General features: G+C 46.3%; 1 protein-coding gene and 1 pseudogene across 1 annotated transcript; both read left to right on the top strand.

Annotated features, from left to right (window-relative positions):
• Window positions 1-6,336: 6,336 nt before the first annotated feature.
• LOC127340420 (uncharacterized) lies at window positions 6,337-8,536 on the top strand (annotated as a pseudogene).
• Window positions 8,537-8,761: 225 nt separating this feature from the next.
• Window positions 8,762-16,499, top strand: LOC127327866 (uncharacterized). Its single transcript, XM_071825035.1, has 4 exons — window positions 8,762-9,119; window positions 9,581-10,717; window positions 12,689-15,133; window positions 15,460-16,499. The coding sequence occupies exons 1-4, from the start codon at window positions 8,820-8,822 to the stop codon at window positions 15,469-15,471; spliced, it is 3,894 nt and encodes a 1,297-aa protein (XP_071681136.1). The 5' UTR covers window positions 8,762-8,819; the 3' UTR covers window positions 15,472-16,499.
• Window positions 16,500-17,747: the final 1,248 nt, after the last annotated feature.

The following is a 17,747-nucleotide window of genomic DNA, read 5'->3' as shown; positions in this document are numbered from 1 at the left end:
CAAATACTTAGTCTTATTACAAACCCACAAAGGGGCCAAAATGATGCGTCTCATTGTTTTTCAGGATTTACTCGGAGGATTCTGCTTCATCCTCCGAAGCTTGATACGTGTCGTCCTGGCCGGAACCTTCGCCGGAGTCATCATCTGAGCGGTGCGCGCTGGACCCGGAGCCCTCCTCGTCATCCTCATCGTCGGAGAAGCCAGGCGGAGGAGCATGCTTCTTATACCACGCGGAGTGATTCACCCGCTGGGCAAAGAGTGTGTCGAAGCCTTCGGTCTCCGCGAGAGCCTTTTTGACGTTGGTGCCCCTGGGGACTCCGCGTGCAACCGTTGCGAAATTCATGGCGGGGAAGTACGACTTGCACATCGCCAGGGCAATCGAGGCAGCTCCGCGAGCAGAAGACTCTTGCCAGTCCCTGATCAGATCCGGCACCATCTTCATCAGCTTGGTCATCGTGTCGATAAGCGAGGTGCGGGCTTTTTTCAGGGACAACGTTTGAGCGATGCCACGGCAAGCCTCGATGAGATCACCGATGGAGTTCCAGGCTTCTTCATATGCCTCCGTCCTGGAAAGAGCGGATTCGTTGTTCCTTTCAAAACCGAGACATGCTGATTCATTCAAACAAATGCATGGTCAGTTTCCGGGATGGGTTCAAAAGTATGCAATGGAGAAGCCGGAAACATAAAGTCCTTACGAAAGATTAGCTCGTCAATAGCCGCCGCCTCCGTCTCATAATTTTTCGCCTTGGACACAAGACCCTTTATTCTTTGATGGCTCGTCTTTAGCTTCTCAGCAAGCTCCGACGTAGATTTCAAGTGCTTCTCCTCCAGTACTTTCTTGGCTTTGGTCTCCTTTTCGGCTGATTCCTTGAGGAAATTCTGGAGGGAGGCATGCTCGGCTTTTAGCACCTCGAGCTCGGCGGAGATTGAGTCGACAGAGGGGCGCTTGGCAAATTCTTCTGTAAGGCGGAAAGCAAGATTCAATTACAAAGACACATTCAGATGATAAAAAGAGTGCGTTGAGGAACTTCAAGTAAGGCGGAGCACTTACCCTCGTTCTTTTTCAAACGAGCTTCCAGGTGTGCGATGGCCTGCTGGTCCTCCGCCCCCTTATTGGTCAGCCTCTCGATCTCCGCCTTCTGCTCCAGCACCAACGTCCGCAGATCTTCATGCAGTTGACAGGTGTTCTGTGTAGCGTATAGGATTGGTTAGTCGGAAATTTAAAATCTGGGGGCTGGCCGCAAAGTTACAAAACATTTCTTGTGCTTGGAAATTTTTAGTTTCCGCCAAGGAGCAATTCAAGATTATACAGTTACAAGCATCGGCTTACACATTTACTCGGAAAATATCTAAACCAACGCTTGGGGGCTGGTGTTACTTGGCGCACAGCTTTATGCTTGGCGAAAAAGACCCGGAGATTGTCCTCAAGGGTCGACAGGTCCTGCTGCTCCGTCTCCGGCTTCCCCCACACTTCATTCATTAATTTCGAGATTTCTGCATGACGTTGTGCGAGGGGAACTTTCTGAAGAACCGGAAAGAACCGCGGGTGCGTTTTGGGCGTACCAGTTGCACCACTCAGCAGCAACTTCTTTCCGGCATCATTAGCCGTAGCTTCAGCCGATGTGTTTTCTGGTTCCTCAGGCGGAGGTTTAGAGGAGGAGGCGCCTTTGCCGGAATCGGCAGTCGGATCTTCTGGAATGTCGTCAAGGTTGATGACATCCTTTGGAATCTGAGCTGTAGAGGAAGAGGCTTTAGGCGGAACCTCCACTTCTGGAGTTTCGGGCATGGACGCAGGAGAGGGTTTGGACTTCTTCTTGGGGGGCTTGCTTTCGGTACTTTTGCTTCATAACAAAAAGGGTTTAACACTTAGCAGATTTCAAGTTGAGTTGCAAACATAAAGTAAGACGAAAACCAAGTACTCACCTGGATTTAAGGAAGAACTGCTCGATGTTGGCTTGCAAGCTTTTGCTGGTGTCGATGTGCTTGAGGCGCTGTTTTTCTTTCTCGGCCTTCTTGGTGGCCATGGTGCTCGGAGTCTCGCACGCTCGCTTTGGCGCCGAGCCGTAGGCAGTGGCTCTCTTCCGCTTAGCCGGAGCGGGGGCCTCAGGAGCTTCCGCGTCCGATGTGGCCTCCGGGTGAGTGTTGCCGGAGTGAGGAACCCGGGTTAAATTCCTGAGGTCTTTCTCCTCGAGGGCTTCGAGCTGAACATAGAGATAAAAAGTCCTTAGACAAAATCGCTGGAACCAACAAGGGAAAGATGAATCTAGTCGGAAGACTTACCGCGGTGCCGGCGCCATCAGTGTGTATATCAAAATTACACACGTGAGAGCGAACGTCACGCAGAATCTTGATCATCACCCGGATCCGCTTGTCCAAGGCATCGGAGGAGAGGTTGTCCTTGGAGGCGTGCATGGTGTCATCGCGTCCCGTGTATTGGAACATCAAGCGATCCCGATGTTGTAGTGGTTGGATCCGCTTGGTGAACCAGGACATGGTCAGATCCTTCCCCGACAAGCCGTCCTCCGTCAGCTTGCAGATCCGCCTGACCGCCCTTGTCAGCTGGGGCGTCTCGGAAATATGAGGACATTTGGTCCAGGCAGGGGTCTCGCTGGCGGGCCCATCCTTGAACTCTGGCAGCGTCTTCGTGCTGGCCGGATCTGCGACATCCTTCACGTAGAAGAATCCCGCGGACCAGTATCTGACGGATTCGTGGCGATCCGTGTGGGGGTAGACGCGCCCGGGGCGGAGCTTGAAGGTGATGCTCCCACAGGTGGCGAGCGACGACGTCTGCGGGACCGTCTCCTTCTTGACGGAAAAGAAATATTGAAACAAGGGCAAGTCCGGAGTTACCCGGAGATGACCCTCGCATAGGGTAACGTGGTTGGCGATGGCGAGGATGCTGTTGGGAGAAATATTGTGAGGTTGCAGGTTGTACTCCTTGAGGATTTCCGTGAAGAAGTCGCTCGGAGGCAACGAGAACCCACGCTCGACCAGTGCCTTAGTCAGCACCCATTCTCCGGCTTCGGGCGCCGGGATCAGGGCACCCGGAACCGTTCGCCAGGATCCGGGTTGCAAGAAGCCCTCCGCCTCGAGGCTGCGGAGCTCATCCTCTGTGGTGGTGCAGGGCCACCACTTCCCCTTGACCTCGCCTTCGCGAGATCGGGCCTTTGATTTTTTGGCGGCGACCTCTTCCACCTTTTTCTCCATTTGTTTGGATCCGGCCAGATCCTCCGGGTTGGCCGATGTCCCTTCAATGTTCTTGCCGAAACCCTTAGAAGGATCCAGCTGAACAGGGCTGAATGGCGGAGGGGCGGAAGAGATGGGCGTTGCTGAGATCGGTTCCGTCTGCGAGGGAGGCGGAGTCGAAGAAGACGTCTACAAGTTGCGAGTACACTAACTTAGTCGGAATTACCACTACATGCTAATCGTCTCTACCAACGCCGGTGAAGAAGCTCGAGCCAAAGACTTACTGGAAATGGTTTCCACGGTGGTCGGAGACGCCGGCGGCGAGGAATTTGCTGCGGTGGCTCGCCAAACTTAAGAACTCGATGAACACGGTGCGGCGGCGCTAGCTCCGGCGAACTTCCGGCAGACTCCGGCACGGCGGAAGACTGTAGCTCGGTGGCGGCGTTTGACGGAGAGGTGAAAAGGGGGAGAATGAACTGATTAGGCGTATGCGGTGGGATATTTATAGCCGGGGGATGAGATTCGTGCTCCGCATCCTGTGGTCGGAACGCAAGCCTCGCGCCGTTGGATGATGGACACGTGTCAAAAACCCTAGCGGTAAAAATGGCTAAGGATAAGTTACCACTCAAATTACCCGAAAATGGCGCCAAGATTGACGGAACCGTTTGAACTTCACAAGGTTCCGGGTAAAGAATTTAAAACGACAAGCCGTTATCTCTACAGGGGAGTAATCCGGAGGCTCGTTGTGAAAATGAGGTCAATGGATGAAGTCCCGCGGGATAAAGGATTTTTCCGGCATACAAGCTGGAAAGAAAAAATCATGAAGTTGGAGTTCTTCAAATTTCCCCATGTTACCGAGAGGATTGTCGGAAGCAAAGATGATTCGAGCAAGGCGGAAACAAAGAGGTGAATCTCGGAGAACTCTGGGGGCTACTGTTGTGGGTATACTTCATGGGTGTACCATCGACAGTGCCTAGATCCGGCAAGCCCGGGTGGCCCACAGACGGTGATGGTGGCGTATGGCCCATCGGGCGGCCCAGTTGCTGTAGATCAAGATGGATGAAGTCCAGCCCAGGAGCAAGGAGCCGGATCCACCGACCAACTCAAGAAGTCGGATCTGGCCTGGCCCATCAGGGGTAGCCGGATCCGGTACGACGTATAAGGGAAGGCGAATCCTTGACGTACACAGCAAGATAGCATACCGTAGTTAGGCGACTTGTATTCCGGCTAGGACTCTCCTTGTAAACCCTAGATCCTGGCGCCTTTATAAGCCGGATCCCGGGAGCCCTAGAGGCACAACCACAACTCATTGTAACAACGCGAAAGCGCCCAGATAATTCCAGACAAGCAGCAGTAGGCCCTGTCCACGAGCAGGTGTTCCGAAGCTGGGTAAATCGCGTACCACCGTCCCGAGGACTCTCCGTCCAATGTCCCCTACTTCTTCTTCCCTCCATGAGGATCCCTCCTCTGGAGTACCGTCGAATAGGCAACGACAGCTGATCTGTCTTTTGCAGGCAGGATGAGAGGATGGCCCAAGTGGATAGTGTTGTTGTCAATATCCGGGACCGGGAAGATTCGCTTGATATCTTGCTTAACCTGCTAACACACGTTTTTACTGAACATTATACCTGATTTGGACCAATTTGGAAGTTGTCCTAATTGTTGGCAGAATTGATTCAAGATGCGAGATATGGAAGTTGCTTCCTGCATGTCAGCTTTTCCACAGACAAGCAAATCATCTGCAAACATTAGAGAATGTATAGGAGGGCAATTCGGTCCAAGTGATATACCTGACAAGTGGTTGACCTGAAGAGCTTCTTGTAGTGCCAAAGAAAGTTCATTCACTGCAAGCACAAAAAGTGATGGGGACAAAGGGCAATCTTGTCTAATGCCTCTACTACTTTTAAAGTGAGCAAAAGATTGTCCATTTATGATAACTGAGAAGTCGGCGAGGATATGCATGCAGAGATAAGATTTATAAAATGGTCATGAGGACCTTTACGTGCAAGGGCGGAAGCAATGAAATGCCACTCAATTCTGTCAAAAGCCTTAGCTAAATCAATTTTAAGCATGAAGTCAAGCCCATTCCAAGAAGAAAGAGAGAACGAGTGAGCAATTTCCTGGGCAACGATTATATTGTTACTAATGCGTCTTCCCTCTATGAAGGCTTGTTGAGAAGGGTGAATATAATCAGGCAAGTGTTCCTTCAATCTATTTGCCAATGACTTAGCAATTATCTTGTAAATGACATTGCAAAGACTAATTGGTCTAAAGTCCGATGGCAAATGACAAACCAACTTTTTTGGTATAAGAGCAATGTTTGTGTCGTTGAGTCCAGGAGGGAGGATACCTGTGATGTAGAAGTTTCTTACCAAGTTGGTCACATCGTCTCCAATCCAACTCCAAGCCGAGGTGTAAAAGGCAACATTGAACCCATCAGGACTCGGAGAAGCATGTTTCTTCATTGCTTTAAGGATCCCCCAAATCTCCTGTTTGTCTGGGATTGAATTGGTGAAGTCATGAGCATCATGCGGAAAAGAGGTGCTCAAGAGAGGCCTGCCATTGTTAGGACATGCCGACTGGAAAATAGTTTTAAAATAATGTACAAACTCATGAGCAATATCATCCGGGTAAAAAAGGTTATCTCCATGTTCAGTTTTAATTGAAACGATGCGGTTTCTTCATTGATGTTTGCGCACAACATTGTGAAAGTATGAGGTGTTCCTGTCTCCGTGTACTGCCCAATGCTTCTTTGCTCTCTGCCTGTAAAATTCTGTGAGCTTGGTCATGTTATCTTCATATTGAGAAATAAGTTTTACCTCCAAGGAATGATCTTGATCTTGAATTGGTTGCTTCTGGATGGTATTGATCTGCTCTTGAAGTATATCGAGTTGTTGTTGTAAAGGTTTCTTCTTTTTGCACCACTTCTTAAGTGTACCTACAAGATTAGTTGTCCTATAATGGAAAGGTTTATTAGCAGAAGTATACCAAGCAGATTTTGCAACATTCTGAAAGTCTTCTTCCATGGTCCACCAGTTCTCGAACTTGAAATTGAGTTTCGGTTTGCGAAATTGGGATTCCGTTGAAACAAGAATAGGCGCATGATCACCGAGAATTATAGGAAGATTGAAAATATTTGTGTTAGGGAAAATGGCGCACCATTCAGCATTGGCAAGACAACGGTCTAATCTTTCAAAAACTGGATTGGAGGAAAAGCGCTTGTTCGTCCAAGTATAAGCAGGACCAATGTAACCGAGATCGAAGAGCCCACATTGCTTGACATCCGAGTTGAAAGCATGCATACGATTCTTATTAATATTAGAAGAAGTGGTATCTACGTCGCACATAATATTGTTGAGATCACCAAAACACATTACTGATTTATCTAGATTTTCACAAACAAAAGTGGTAATTTGGTTCCAAATCGCCCTTGTTTGACGGTGGTGAGGATCCCCGTACACGCAGATGAGAACAAACTCTACAGTAGTAGCTATATAAACAAAAGTGGCTAAGATTAGATGGTGACTAGAGAACTTAATATTAACCCGAACTTCATCATTCCATAAAAGCCATAGTCCACCAGAGAGTCCAATAGAGGGCACTACGAAGCTGTCGGCAATGTTAAAACGGTTATTAAGTTGCGAAGAATTGTACCTAGACGTTCGGGTTTCAGAAATAAAAGTGATTTGTGCTCCTGTGGATGATATTAACCTGTGAAGGAACTCCATCTTTTTTGAGTTATTGAGATTCTTACCCTTACCCTGACAATTCCAGCCGATCAACTTCATGGTGGAGGACAAAGCGTTCTGTCGCGAGTTTGATTATGCCATCGTTGGCAACAACATCTTCATCCATGGCGTGCGTTTCTTGTAGCCACATGGTGCATTGGTTTGGTGGCCAAGATCGATGTGCAATAAGCAATGCTGATTATGATTCCATCAAAAGATTTCATTGCTTGGACTGCGCATGCGCATAGATTAGAAACACTATTTTGGGGAAAAAGAAAGATAAAAGGCGACTAGTAGCCACTAGTCCTGATCGAATACAAATTCGATTGGTACATGTGCGGGAGAAACATGGAGTACAATAACCTATCGTGGGGGGCCACGGGCTCTAAGAGCATCTCCAACAGCCCCGCCAAAATGCGGGCACGCTAAAAAAAAATCGCCGAGGGAGCGGATACGCGAAGCTCCAGCAGACGCGCAAAAACGCAGCGCGCGCTAAAAAATTTGCTGCGCGCGGGCTTTTGCGCCATCGGGCTTCTGCGCCATCCTACGCGTCAAAACTGGCGCGCCGCTTGCAGCGCGCGCTATTAAACGAGGCGCGCGCACCAACCGCCTGGAAGTTTCAGTCCACGCGTCGCTCAGCCACCGCTCCACCTCGCCCCGCGCGTCGCTCCGCCTCCGCTCCACCGCACCTCGCGCGCCGCTCTGCCTCTCCCGCTCTGCCTCCCCACCGCCGCTCGAGCTCCGGCTACCGCGGTGTGCGCGCGCGTCCGAACGGGACATTCTACGTGGAGATCCGGAGCGGCGAGGAGCGCATCGGGCTCGACACGTTTGAGACGGCGCACGAGGCGGTGCGCGCGTACGACGCGGTCGCCTGGCGCCTCGGCCGTCCTCAGCAGTCGATGAACTTCTCGGACGTTTGGACGCGGCAGCAGGCGGAAGACCTCGCGCCACCGCCGCAGGCCGTCACGCAGGAGGCGAGGCAGCGGCAGCGCGAGCTCGAATAGCGCCTCCTCGTCGCCGAGCGGGACGAGCGCATGCGCCTCGAGTGGGCGCGGCGCTTCCCGGAGGACGTGGCCGCGGAGCTCGCCTTCTACGCCGAGAAGGAAGAGGAGAAGGCGGCGCAGAAGGCGGCGAAGAAGCGAGATCGGGAGGCAAGAAGGGCCAAGAAGGAGGCCAAGAAGAAGGAGAAGGAGGAGAAGGCCGCGAGGAAGAAGGGAGAGAAGAAGAAGGGTGCCGGTCCGTCGACTCTTCCTCCTCGGAGTTCGAGTGGTCGTCGACTCCGGTGTTATCCACAACACCGAACTCGTCCGACTTCGACTGGTCCGATTAGTTTTAGTGTAGCCTAGTTTTAAATTTGGTTGTAGCAAATGTGGGTTGAACTATGCAATATATTTATATTTTCAGTCTATTTTTAGATTTTGTTTGATCTATTAGATGTACAATTGTGTGAAAATGTTGTTTTTGGGGCTGCATTTTAGCGTATCTGCAAAAAAGTCCTTTTTAGCGCTGTATTTTAGCGCGACGGTTTACATCACCCAGTGGAGCTCTCGCCGGCGTCGCGCACACGCTGTAAAGCCGATTATACAACGCCTGTTATACAGCTCCTGTTGGAGATGGTCTAGGACAATGTTTAAGGGGAACTTGGTCCCTGCCACAAGAAAGCGTGTTCTTTTGGTTTGCAAGAATTAATAAACATAGAAAATAGGAAATTCACATGACAATGTGGAATCCTAGCACGATGGCACAGTCATACGCGGAAAAACAAAGACTTGCTGTAGAGTTGACCTGGAACAGTGTCCTGAGCCCAGGCTTTACTTAGATCAGATCTGAAGCATGAGCGTCTACCTTCACCGCTCTTTGCTCCCAGCCCCCTCCCCCCTCCCCCAACCTTGAGCAGCGGCGGCAATGGCGGGGCTCGGCGGAATGCTTGCCGCTGCCATCCTCAAGGTGGTGGGTGACCAGATTGGTTCTGCCATCGGCGGCCAGATTAAGCTGCACAAGAACTTTGACAAGGAGCTGAAGAAGATGAAAATGGCGCTGGAGTCTGTCGACGCCGTGCTCGAGGACGCCGGGAGGCGGTCGGTCACGGATAAATCTACACTTCTGTGGCTGAAGCGGCTCAAGGACGCGACGTACGCCATCTCAGACATGATTGATGAGTTCGAGGCCGACACTGAAGTAATCTCCCAGCCGTCTGCGCGGAAGGTATATGTGCGGTACAGAAATCCCAGTTCATTGTACTTCCTGGTTACTCTTGAAACTAAAGACATGGTCATCACTTCTTTCTATAGAAAAACTCTCCTGACCATGTAGTTTTTGTGATTTATCTGTGTAATTTTGGTTTCTAAACTTGCTGGAGCTAATTAAATATCAAAGGTTTGTACTAGTACCCATGTATTTTGTGCAGTAAGTTAATTTATGTATCTTCACATGGCCTTATGTGTTTTAGGTTTCAGTTTTTAAGATTTTTCATTTCTGAATATACTTTTCTTATACTTTTGTAACAGTAGCATATGTTATGTATATTTCAAAACTAAACAAAATTTGTTCTGATAGAAACAAGAGGGTGTGGCTCTTAATGTTTTAACCTAATCTCCTATTGGGCTGAATGCAGTTGTACACTGCTTGCCCTTTCACACTGTACTAACGAATAAACTCTCTTGCAGTTATCCTTCAAAAAATATTTGGCAATTATGATCCCTTGTATCACAGTCGTTCCCAAGATCACAATGGCCAATAAGATGGAGAAGATGAGGGAGGATCTGGAGGTGATAACTGACCAACACAAAACTTTCAGATTAACAGAAGGCACTAGTGCCAATGAGCCGAAGGTCACCGACATACGGGAAACATCGTCAATCATGGAGACACAAATTGTTGGGAGGACTGAGGAGAAAAAGGAAATATTGTCTTCTTTATTTGATAGCATGACAGAAGAGATCACAATCCTTCCTATATATGGCATTGGGGGCCTTGGCAAGACAACCTTGGCCAAAATGATTTACAATAATACTCAGTTCAAAGAATACTCGCAGGTGTGGGTCTATGTGTCCCAGACATTTGATCTGAAGAAAATTGGAAACTCTATCATATCACAACTATCAGAGAAAGGGAAGGAGAGTGAGTACACTGGAATGGAGATGATACATAAATCACTTCAAAATCTGCTTGCTGATAAGAAGATTCTGATTGTTTTAGATGACCTATGGGAGGGTGAGAAGTTTCATCTTGAAAGTCTGATGGACATGCTTAGGGTTGGGAAGGGCGGTAATGTGGTTGTTATTGTAACCACACGAGATGAGGACATTGCAAAGAAAATCTGTACCATCAAACCATACAAATTAGCACCATTGACTGATGACATCTGTTGGTCTATAATAAAGCAAAAGAGCGTATTTGAATCTAGAGATGATAAAGAAGAATTAGAGAAGATAGGGAAGGTCATTGCAATGAAGTGTGCTGGTGTGGCTTTAGCAGCTAAATCACTTGGTCACATGCTGCAATCTATGAAGTTTAGTGAATGGAAATCAATTAGAGACAGTGATATATGGAATGTATCTTCTTTCAAAGATACATCTTCCTCACAAGTGCTTGCGTCTCTGAAGTTGAGCTATAGTGTCATGCCTTCATATTTGAAGCTCTGCTTTGCCTATTGTGCAATATTTCCAAAAGGTCACAAGATAATTAAAGATGATCTTATTCGCCAATGGGTTTCTCTTGGTTTCTCTACTTGGCAGCTTGGTGAGAGATACATTAGTCAGCTTTTGGGATTCTCTTTCCTTGAACATTCGAAGTCACCATCGGTGAGTTTATGCATGCCCTATGTGATAGAACAATTTTGTTATTTTCTTTGAATCATTGTGATGCAACGAAAGCATATAGTACCAAAAGTAGTGATGGCTAGTAGCAAAAGGTAATGTTGTGGGGAATGTCCACCCTAAATTCTGAAATTAAACTGCACCCACATTTAACATATAAATTTCCATAGATAGTCTCCTCTCTCATAGAGCTGGGTCCATCAATCGTGAATCCATCAGTGGTTTGCCATGTGGAAATGTTACTACTAGAGGTACCACAAAAAATACTACTCCCTCCGATTCATATTAATTGTCACTAATATGGATCTATCTAGAACTAAAGTATGTTTAGATACATCCATAGTTAATATAGATCGGAGGGAGTATATTTATTATATATTACAAACATATAAATAAAGTAGTAGTGGACAATATTTTCTCGGATGACCCTATTGATTTCCAAAAGTAAAAAGGAACAGATGTAGTGCTAACTTGGGCAATTTACGAGAAATCCTCACATTCCTTAGCAGTCAAAGCCTATTCCTGGTCGTGAAAAATACATACATTCCTTTGCAATGAAACAACTCTATTATTTTCACTTTTGTATGAATGATGCTTTTACTATCAAGCCGAAACATGACATTATACTGAAAACTGCATAACAAAAAGTTCAAAATTATAGTGCATGCCCTTCTGCAAATAAGGATCAATTTAGAATGTTGCAATTTTGTGGGATTAGTAATCCAATTCTATTGGTATATATGAATTCCAAATCCACATATTATATGCCACTAGGATTATTTATAATTTGAGACTACAATTGTACATGAAACCGACACCCACATACTGCCACTTACACACTAGTCCCACTTAGGCCTTGTTTGGATACAGTGTTTCAACACAACTGGTTTACCTTAATACCAGGCAACCGTATAACTAACAAGTTCTCTTTTGTACGCGGCATTTAAAACACGGAGAAGGAAAAATTGGTTTCCACAATCCAAGCAATTAAAGTTTTGGGAAATGAATATTCATCGTTCTTCTGAAAACACGGTTATAGGAAACTAATTACAGCTACCCCAATTGTTTCTCAACAAAATTTCCAAACAGGATTTTCCATCTGCTTATTCTTAATAACCGAGTAATTAGTAATACTGGTTTTCAGGAAATTATTACCGAAACGAGTTTTCCTAAAATCTAGCGCAAAAACTTTCTATCCAAACAAGCACTTGGTTTGCCCTGGAACAATATGTAGAGCTTAAGAAACCAATAGGGTCACCAGATCTGGTTTATTCCGCTCGGACAAGCGATCTGGTCTGGATTTAAACTATAGTCAAAACACAGTGGCTTGATCTAGTATAATATTACAAGGAAAAGTACAGTTCTGATTCATTAACTATTCCTGAATAATAAATCATATAATTTGATTCTTAACTGTCCAGACTATGTAGATTTTTCTTTCACGATGACGTAGCGAAGGTTTCTGCATACAAGCCTAACTAGCACTAGGAATCTGACATATAAATCTTTGTGTTGCTTTTTTATGCCTTCACATTTTAAAAGAAATTCTGATTTATCATAGATGATTTTTCTCTAGTCTACATAAATTATTTTTGAGTTTTCTAGACTTGTTTCAACGTATGATTACTTTCGTTCTTTGGTTTCTTAGGATTTCTCAGAATTTTGGGACTATCTATTTTTTCAATGTGATGTTAATTGACTGCCATGCATTGAGAAACACCATCGCGTCATCCAAAACTGCTTTGCACTTGTCCGAGAAATGAATTATGTTTGCTGGCGACACTTAAGCACATACTTATCTAATTTTACAGTTTTGCAGTTTAGGAAAAAAACCTACACTTGCGAAACAGCAGAGAAGCACAAGTAGAAATTACTATTCAATAACGAATTTAATTCAAAAATTGTCTTAAAAATAAGAAACCCCAAAATCTGACTCTGTAAATGATTTTCTTGCAGACTGTCAAACTGTATGATGAAGATATTACATTGTTGACCATGCATGATCTGGTACATGACTTAGCAAGATTAGTCATGGACGATGAGATTCTTGTCGTTGGCAAAGGCGGAAACACTGAGGGAAGCTGGTACCATTATGCATTGCTTGATGATTGTAGTAAGCCATTGGGCTTTGAGTCATCCAAAATAAGGGCACTCCGTTTTATGGACTGTGATAAAATTGAACTTCACCATGCTGCATTTTCATCTGCCAAGTCCTTGCGCGTCCTTGACTTAAGCGAGTGCATCATACATAAGGTGCCAGATTCTATTGGTGTATTGAAGCAGCTGAGGTATCTTAATGCTCCAAGAGTCCAAGATGCACTCATTCCGAATGATATCAGCACGCTCTCAAAGTTAATGTACCTCAACCTTCATGGGTCTTCTAAAATCTTGGCTTTACCAGAATCCATTGGAGAAATTGAAGGTCTGGCATATCTTGATTTGTCCGGTTGTTCAGAAATTGCAAAGTTGCCTGAATCATTCGGGAGGCTAAAAGAATTAGTGCATCTTGATTTGTCAAATTGCTCTTGTATTGGAGGTATATCGGAGTTCTTGGGTAGCCTCACAAAACTGAAATATTTGAACTTATCTCACTGCAAAAAAATTGGAGAGATGCAAGAAGCTCTGGGCGCCCTATCCGAACTAGAGTATTTGAACTTATCATTCAGCTCATATCTTGAAAGTTGCCAGGAAGCAGAAGTTTTGGGCACCCTGAACAAACTTGAGTATCTGAACTTATCTTCAGAGGCTTGTGATCTTCGAAAGCTCCCCGAAGCTTTGGGCACATTCATTCAACTCAAGTACTTAAACTTGTCAGGTTGTAAGAATATGTCAGAATTGCCGAGGTCATTTCAGAGTCTAAAAAATTTGGTGCATCTTGATCTATCAGGCTGTCGTAGTATTGATTGTCTAGATGAAGCTTTGGTTGGTCTGTCCAATCTGCAACATTTGAATTTACAGGGTACATGTATCAAGTTGCTGCCACAAAATGTGACCAAACTCAGGTATTTGAATGTGTCTGGGCTGATTAATAGTGATAAAGATACCATGGACAGTCTCATCAACTATATATGCAGTAATCTTTCCAATCTGGAGCATTTGGACTTGTCTCGTAATTGGCTGCTAAGTATACCTGAAAGTATTTGTAATCTGAGAAAACTGCATACATTGAACCTCGCAAAATGCTGGTATCTTGAAAAGATACCAGGTAGTATAGGTACAATGGATAGTTTGAAGTTTGTTGATATAAATGGTTGTTTATTTCTCTCCAAAGCCCCTCAGCTTGGTAGCAGTGCAATATCGTTACCACACTTTGGGGTGCAGCCTGGTGATGGCCACTCTAGTAGCAACCTCGTCCTGCTACAACACATAGATCCTGTGGAGCTCAACTTGACTGAACTTGAAAATGTGAAGTCCGTAGAAGAGGCGCAACGTATAAATTTGATGGGGAAGAAAAAACTTGAGGACTTGAAACTGGAGTGGACTCCAGATGCCGAGAGGTTTGTGGATCACAAAGTTTTGATGGAAAATCTGGTGCCACCGAGCACATTGAAGACGTTTGAGATATGTGGTTACAGCAGTGTCAGCTTTCCAGCCTGGCTAGTACTGGACCAACTGCCAAACCTAAAGCATCTGGTTCTCAGAGGCATGGCAAACCTGGAAGAGTGGACCACGTCACACTCCAGTGGTGAGGATCACGTGCTTGAACAGTTAGAAATTCATGATTGCCCCCTGTTAAGGTTGAAACCGCTTCCATCTAAAGTTAAAAAGTGGTTGATATCAAACAGTGATAATGTGCTATCATCATTGGAAGAGTGTACTGAGGTGTCAGTTAAAAAAAGCAAGGTACCTCTGTATAAGTGGAGGTTGCTTCAGCACTTCCCTGGCCTCACTGGTTTGCATATTAAAGGCTCAGTCGATCTGATCGGCTCACCAGAGGTCATCCAACATCTCTCCTGTCTGGAGTCTCTAACACTAGAAGACAAATACTTGGAAGAGCTGCCAAAATGGCTGAACGAAAACAACTGGCAACTGACAAAGCTACAACTGGAGGGTTGCAGCAGCATAGCATCACTACCGCACTGGTTAGGAGAATTAACCTCTCTCAAGATACTTGGCCTGTGGGGCTGTGCAGTCTTGAGTTCTTTGCCAGAAAGCATACAACAACTCACCCGTCTCAAGATACTACACATTACGGCCTGCCTTAAATTAAATCGGGTATGCCTCCTGCCCAGCTCTCTGGACACTCTTAAAATCAGGTACTGTAAAGGTATCAAGTGTTTGCCTGAGGGCATGGAACAACTCACCAACCTCCAAACACTAGATATTTCTGATTGCCCTGACCTAAAGCAGTGGTGTGAGTTAGAGGAGAACATGATGAAGCTGGCTCACATAAAAGACAAGGTACGTGTCCTACCAAAGCTGGCTCTCTGTAGTACTAATCTTATTTTATTTTTACGTACTCTTTCTCCTTTTTCTTATATTTAGAATTTACTCTGTCTTGCATTTACTACAGAGGGTTCTTTCATGCAGAAATGCCTACATATTCATATACTTTGCCTTGCAATTTTCCTTTTGTGAAACACCACTTCACTTTCATGGACGAATTTTCTGGGTTCTAGAGTACATCTAGTGATAATAGCAACTAACATTGTAACGATCGAAATAGTAACCTGGGAATTCCTTTGCAGTACCGGCTAATAATAGAAGTGTCGTTATTTACTTTGCAGGACATTTCCTAGAGGTGGTTGAGCTAGACAGTGTATACCGCACATCAACGCCCTGGCTGTCACCGTCAGCCAGATGACGGCCCCCGAGGCTCCCATGCCAGCTGCAACTGCTGGCCTAGGTCTGGAGATGCACGGCGTGCAGGCCAAAAAAGGGAGACGCGACACTCGTGCCTGTCGATGTCTGACGAATTTGAGCCCGACACTCCAGTTTCAGGTCGCCATCATTCCTCTCCTCGAAGACGTATGGGCATGCCGCCTGTCGAGCAGGTCGTGCTCTCAGCGCTGGGCCAGGAGGGCCTAGATCCAGCCAGGTGGGTCATGTTGTTGCATTTATTACTCCAGGTGACCCACCAAGGGCTACCTCAAGTCAGCTGCTCCAGCTCGCCCAGATGCCCATCATGCCACTCGCGCATGCCGCACACCCCACCTCGCCGCCCGCACAGAGCCAAGAAGTCACCGGCCGTCGGTCGCCACCAGGAGAAGCCCGTGTACAGATGGAAAGCACACAGTCACCGGAGGAGGGAACACCACCATGCGCCTGGCGCGCAAGCTGATTCTCTCCAAGAGGAGCCTCGCCCCATAGCTCAAAAGGTAGAGGGAATCAAAAGAACCTTTGACAGCCCCGCTCTCACCGGAGCAGATCGGCGCCCTCTCCACCCTGGCGCCCTCTAGCCAAGCTGCCCGCCCCTGCCCAGATGGTTACCCAGGTCTAGTAAGCCGCTGTTCTGTTGTCAGTTTTCATCAGGTCGAAATTGTAACCCCAATGACTCACAACCTTATTATCTGGAATGTCCGCGGCCTCAACGACCTTGCTCGTAAAGGAGTAGCGTGGGATTGTTAGGAGGCACAATGCAGTGGTGTATAATAGCCATTGCTAATGAAAAGATCAACACAAGTAACTGGGGATTTGTTTGCAGTACCAACCAATGCATCACGCTTGGAAATTTGTCGGAACATGACATTTGCTTCATGTATACCGCTTATTGTTCGTATGAACTACTAGTGGAACCCAAGCTAATCAAACAATTTTCATTATTCTATTTGCAGGAATTTTACTAGGACTAGTGACCTAGACAGGTTATACGCACACAGTAGGTTGCAAAATTGAGAGCCTGAATTAACTTTCAAGATTTCTTTCAGACTGATTGAGATTCATAGTATCCAGCTTAGTTTGTTCGATTAAAAGAAAGCATGAGTGTCAACGTGATGAAACAGTGATAACTCTGGGTGTTCTGTTAGTTTCGTCCTTTTCTTACCAAAACAGTGTGTAGTTGTAATCTTTGTGACGTCCATCTATGCCGTACTTATGATGCTGATACATGCTTGTGTTGGGCATGGTCCACAACTGAAATCAACATTCGCTCAACACTTTTAGAGCATGATACAGTATCTGTTGCTAGCTTGTGAAAGTAAACTAAAGAAAGCATGAATGTAAACGAGGCGGAACGCTTGAAATCTCAGAGGAACTCAGCATATTTGACTGTGTACTGGTGTTTTGTGCATTGGGTAGAGGTACAGAAAATGAGCATGCTCGAGTCAGACTGTTGTTGTGGCTTGGGCGGTAGATTTGTTCTACCTCATCTAGTGTCCCAGCCTAACAGAACACCACCAATTTTGTGATTAAGCAAGATGTTCAGGGCGTATGGATTTTGCGTGTGTTCATAAAAAAGAAGGCATATACTATTTGACAAACTGGAAACTGCATCTCAAAAGTAATGCATACCCATCATTCATTTTCTGAATAATTTATGTGCATCATCAACATTCAGAAATCATTCTCTGAAACCCATTGGTATGGTGTGGAAGGAAGAAGCAACTTACTGAGCGATCTTGTGGTCGCCGGCCATGTCCTTCCCGTCATCCTGTTGCCTCCTGCAGGTCCGACGAACCCAAATGAGGGTCGAGAGCAAACGACTCGCGACACTGCCGCCTCAGTGTCGTCGCCGATGAATCGAATGTCGCGCATCACAGCGCAGCTTCCCTGTTTCTCCTCGCCGGCGCCGAGAAACAGGGCAGGGCGCTCGACACCCCGCTACTCAGAGCATCCATCCTCTGGGCAGGTGCTCCCATGAGATCGAGGATGCTCTCTTGCAGCCGGACCTCTCTCGGCCGCAAGGAGAAGAGAGGCCGTCGGATCCACTCCTTCTCCGACGCCTCCGACGCCTGGTGCGTTACAGCCTCTTATTACTGAAGTCCGATTTGGTGTGCGTAAATTTCAATGCTGCAGCGTGCACCAGGGAACTTGTAATGAATCTGTAGCTACTTGATATCAGATTAAACTCGAGAGA

The sequence above is a fragment of the Lolium perenne genome, chromosome 1 (genome assembly GCF_019359855.2).
Source record: "Lolium perenne isolate Kyuss_39 chromosome 1, Kyuss_2.0, whole genome shotgun sequence".
NCBI classification, from domain to species: domain Eukaryota; kingdom Viridiplantae; phylum Streptophyta; class Magnoliopsida; order Poales; family Poaceae; genus Lolium; species Lolium perenne.
This window is presented reverse-complemented; position numbering and strand designations above follow the sequence as displayed.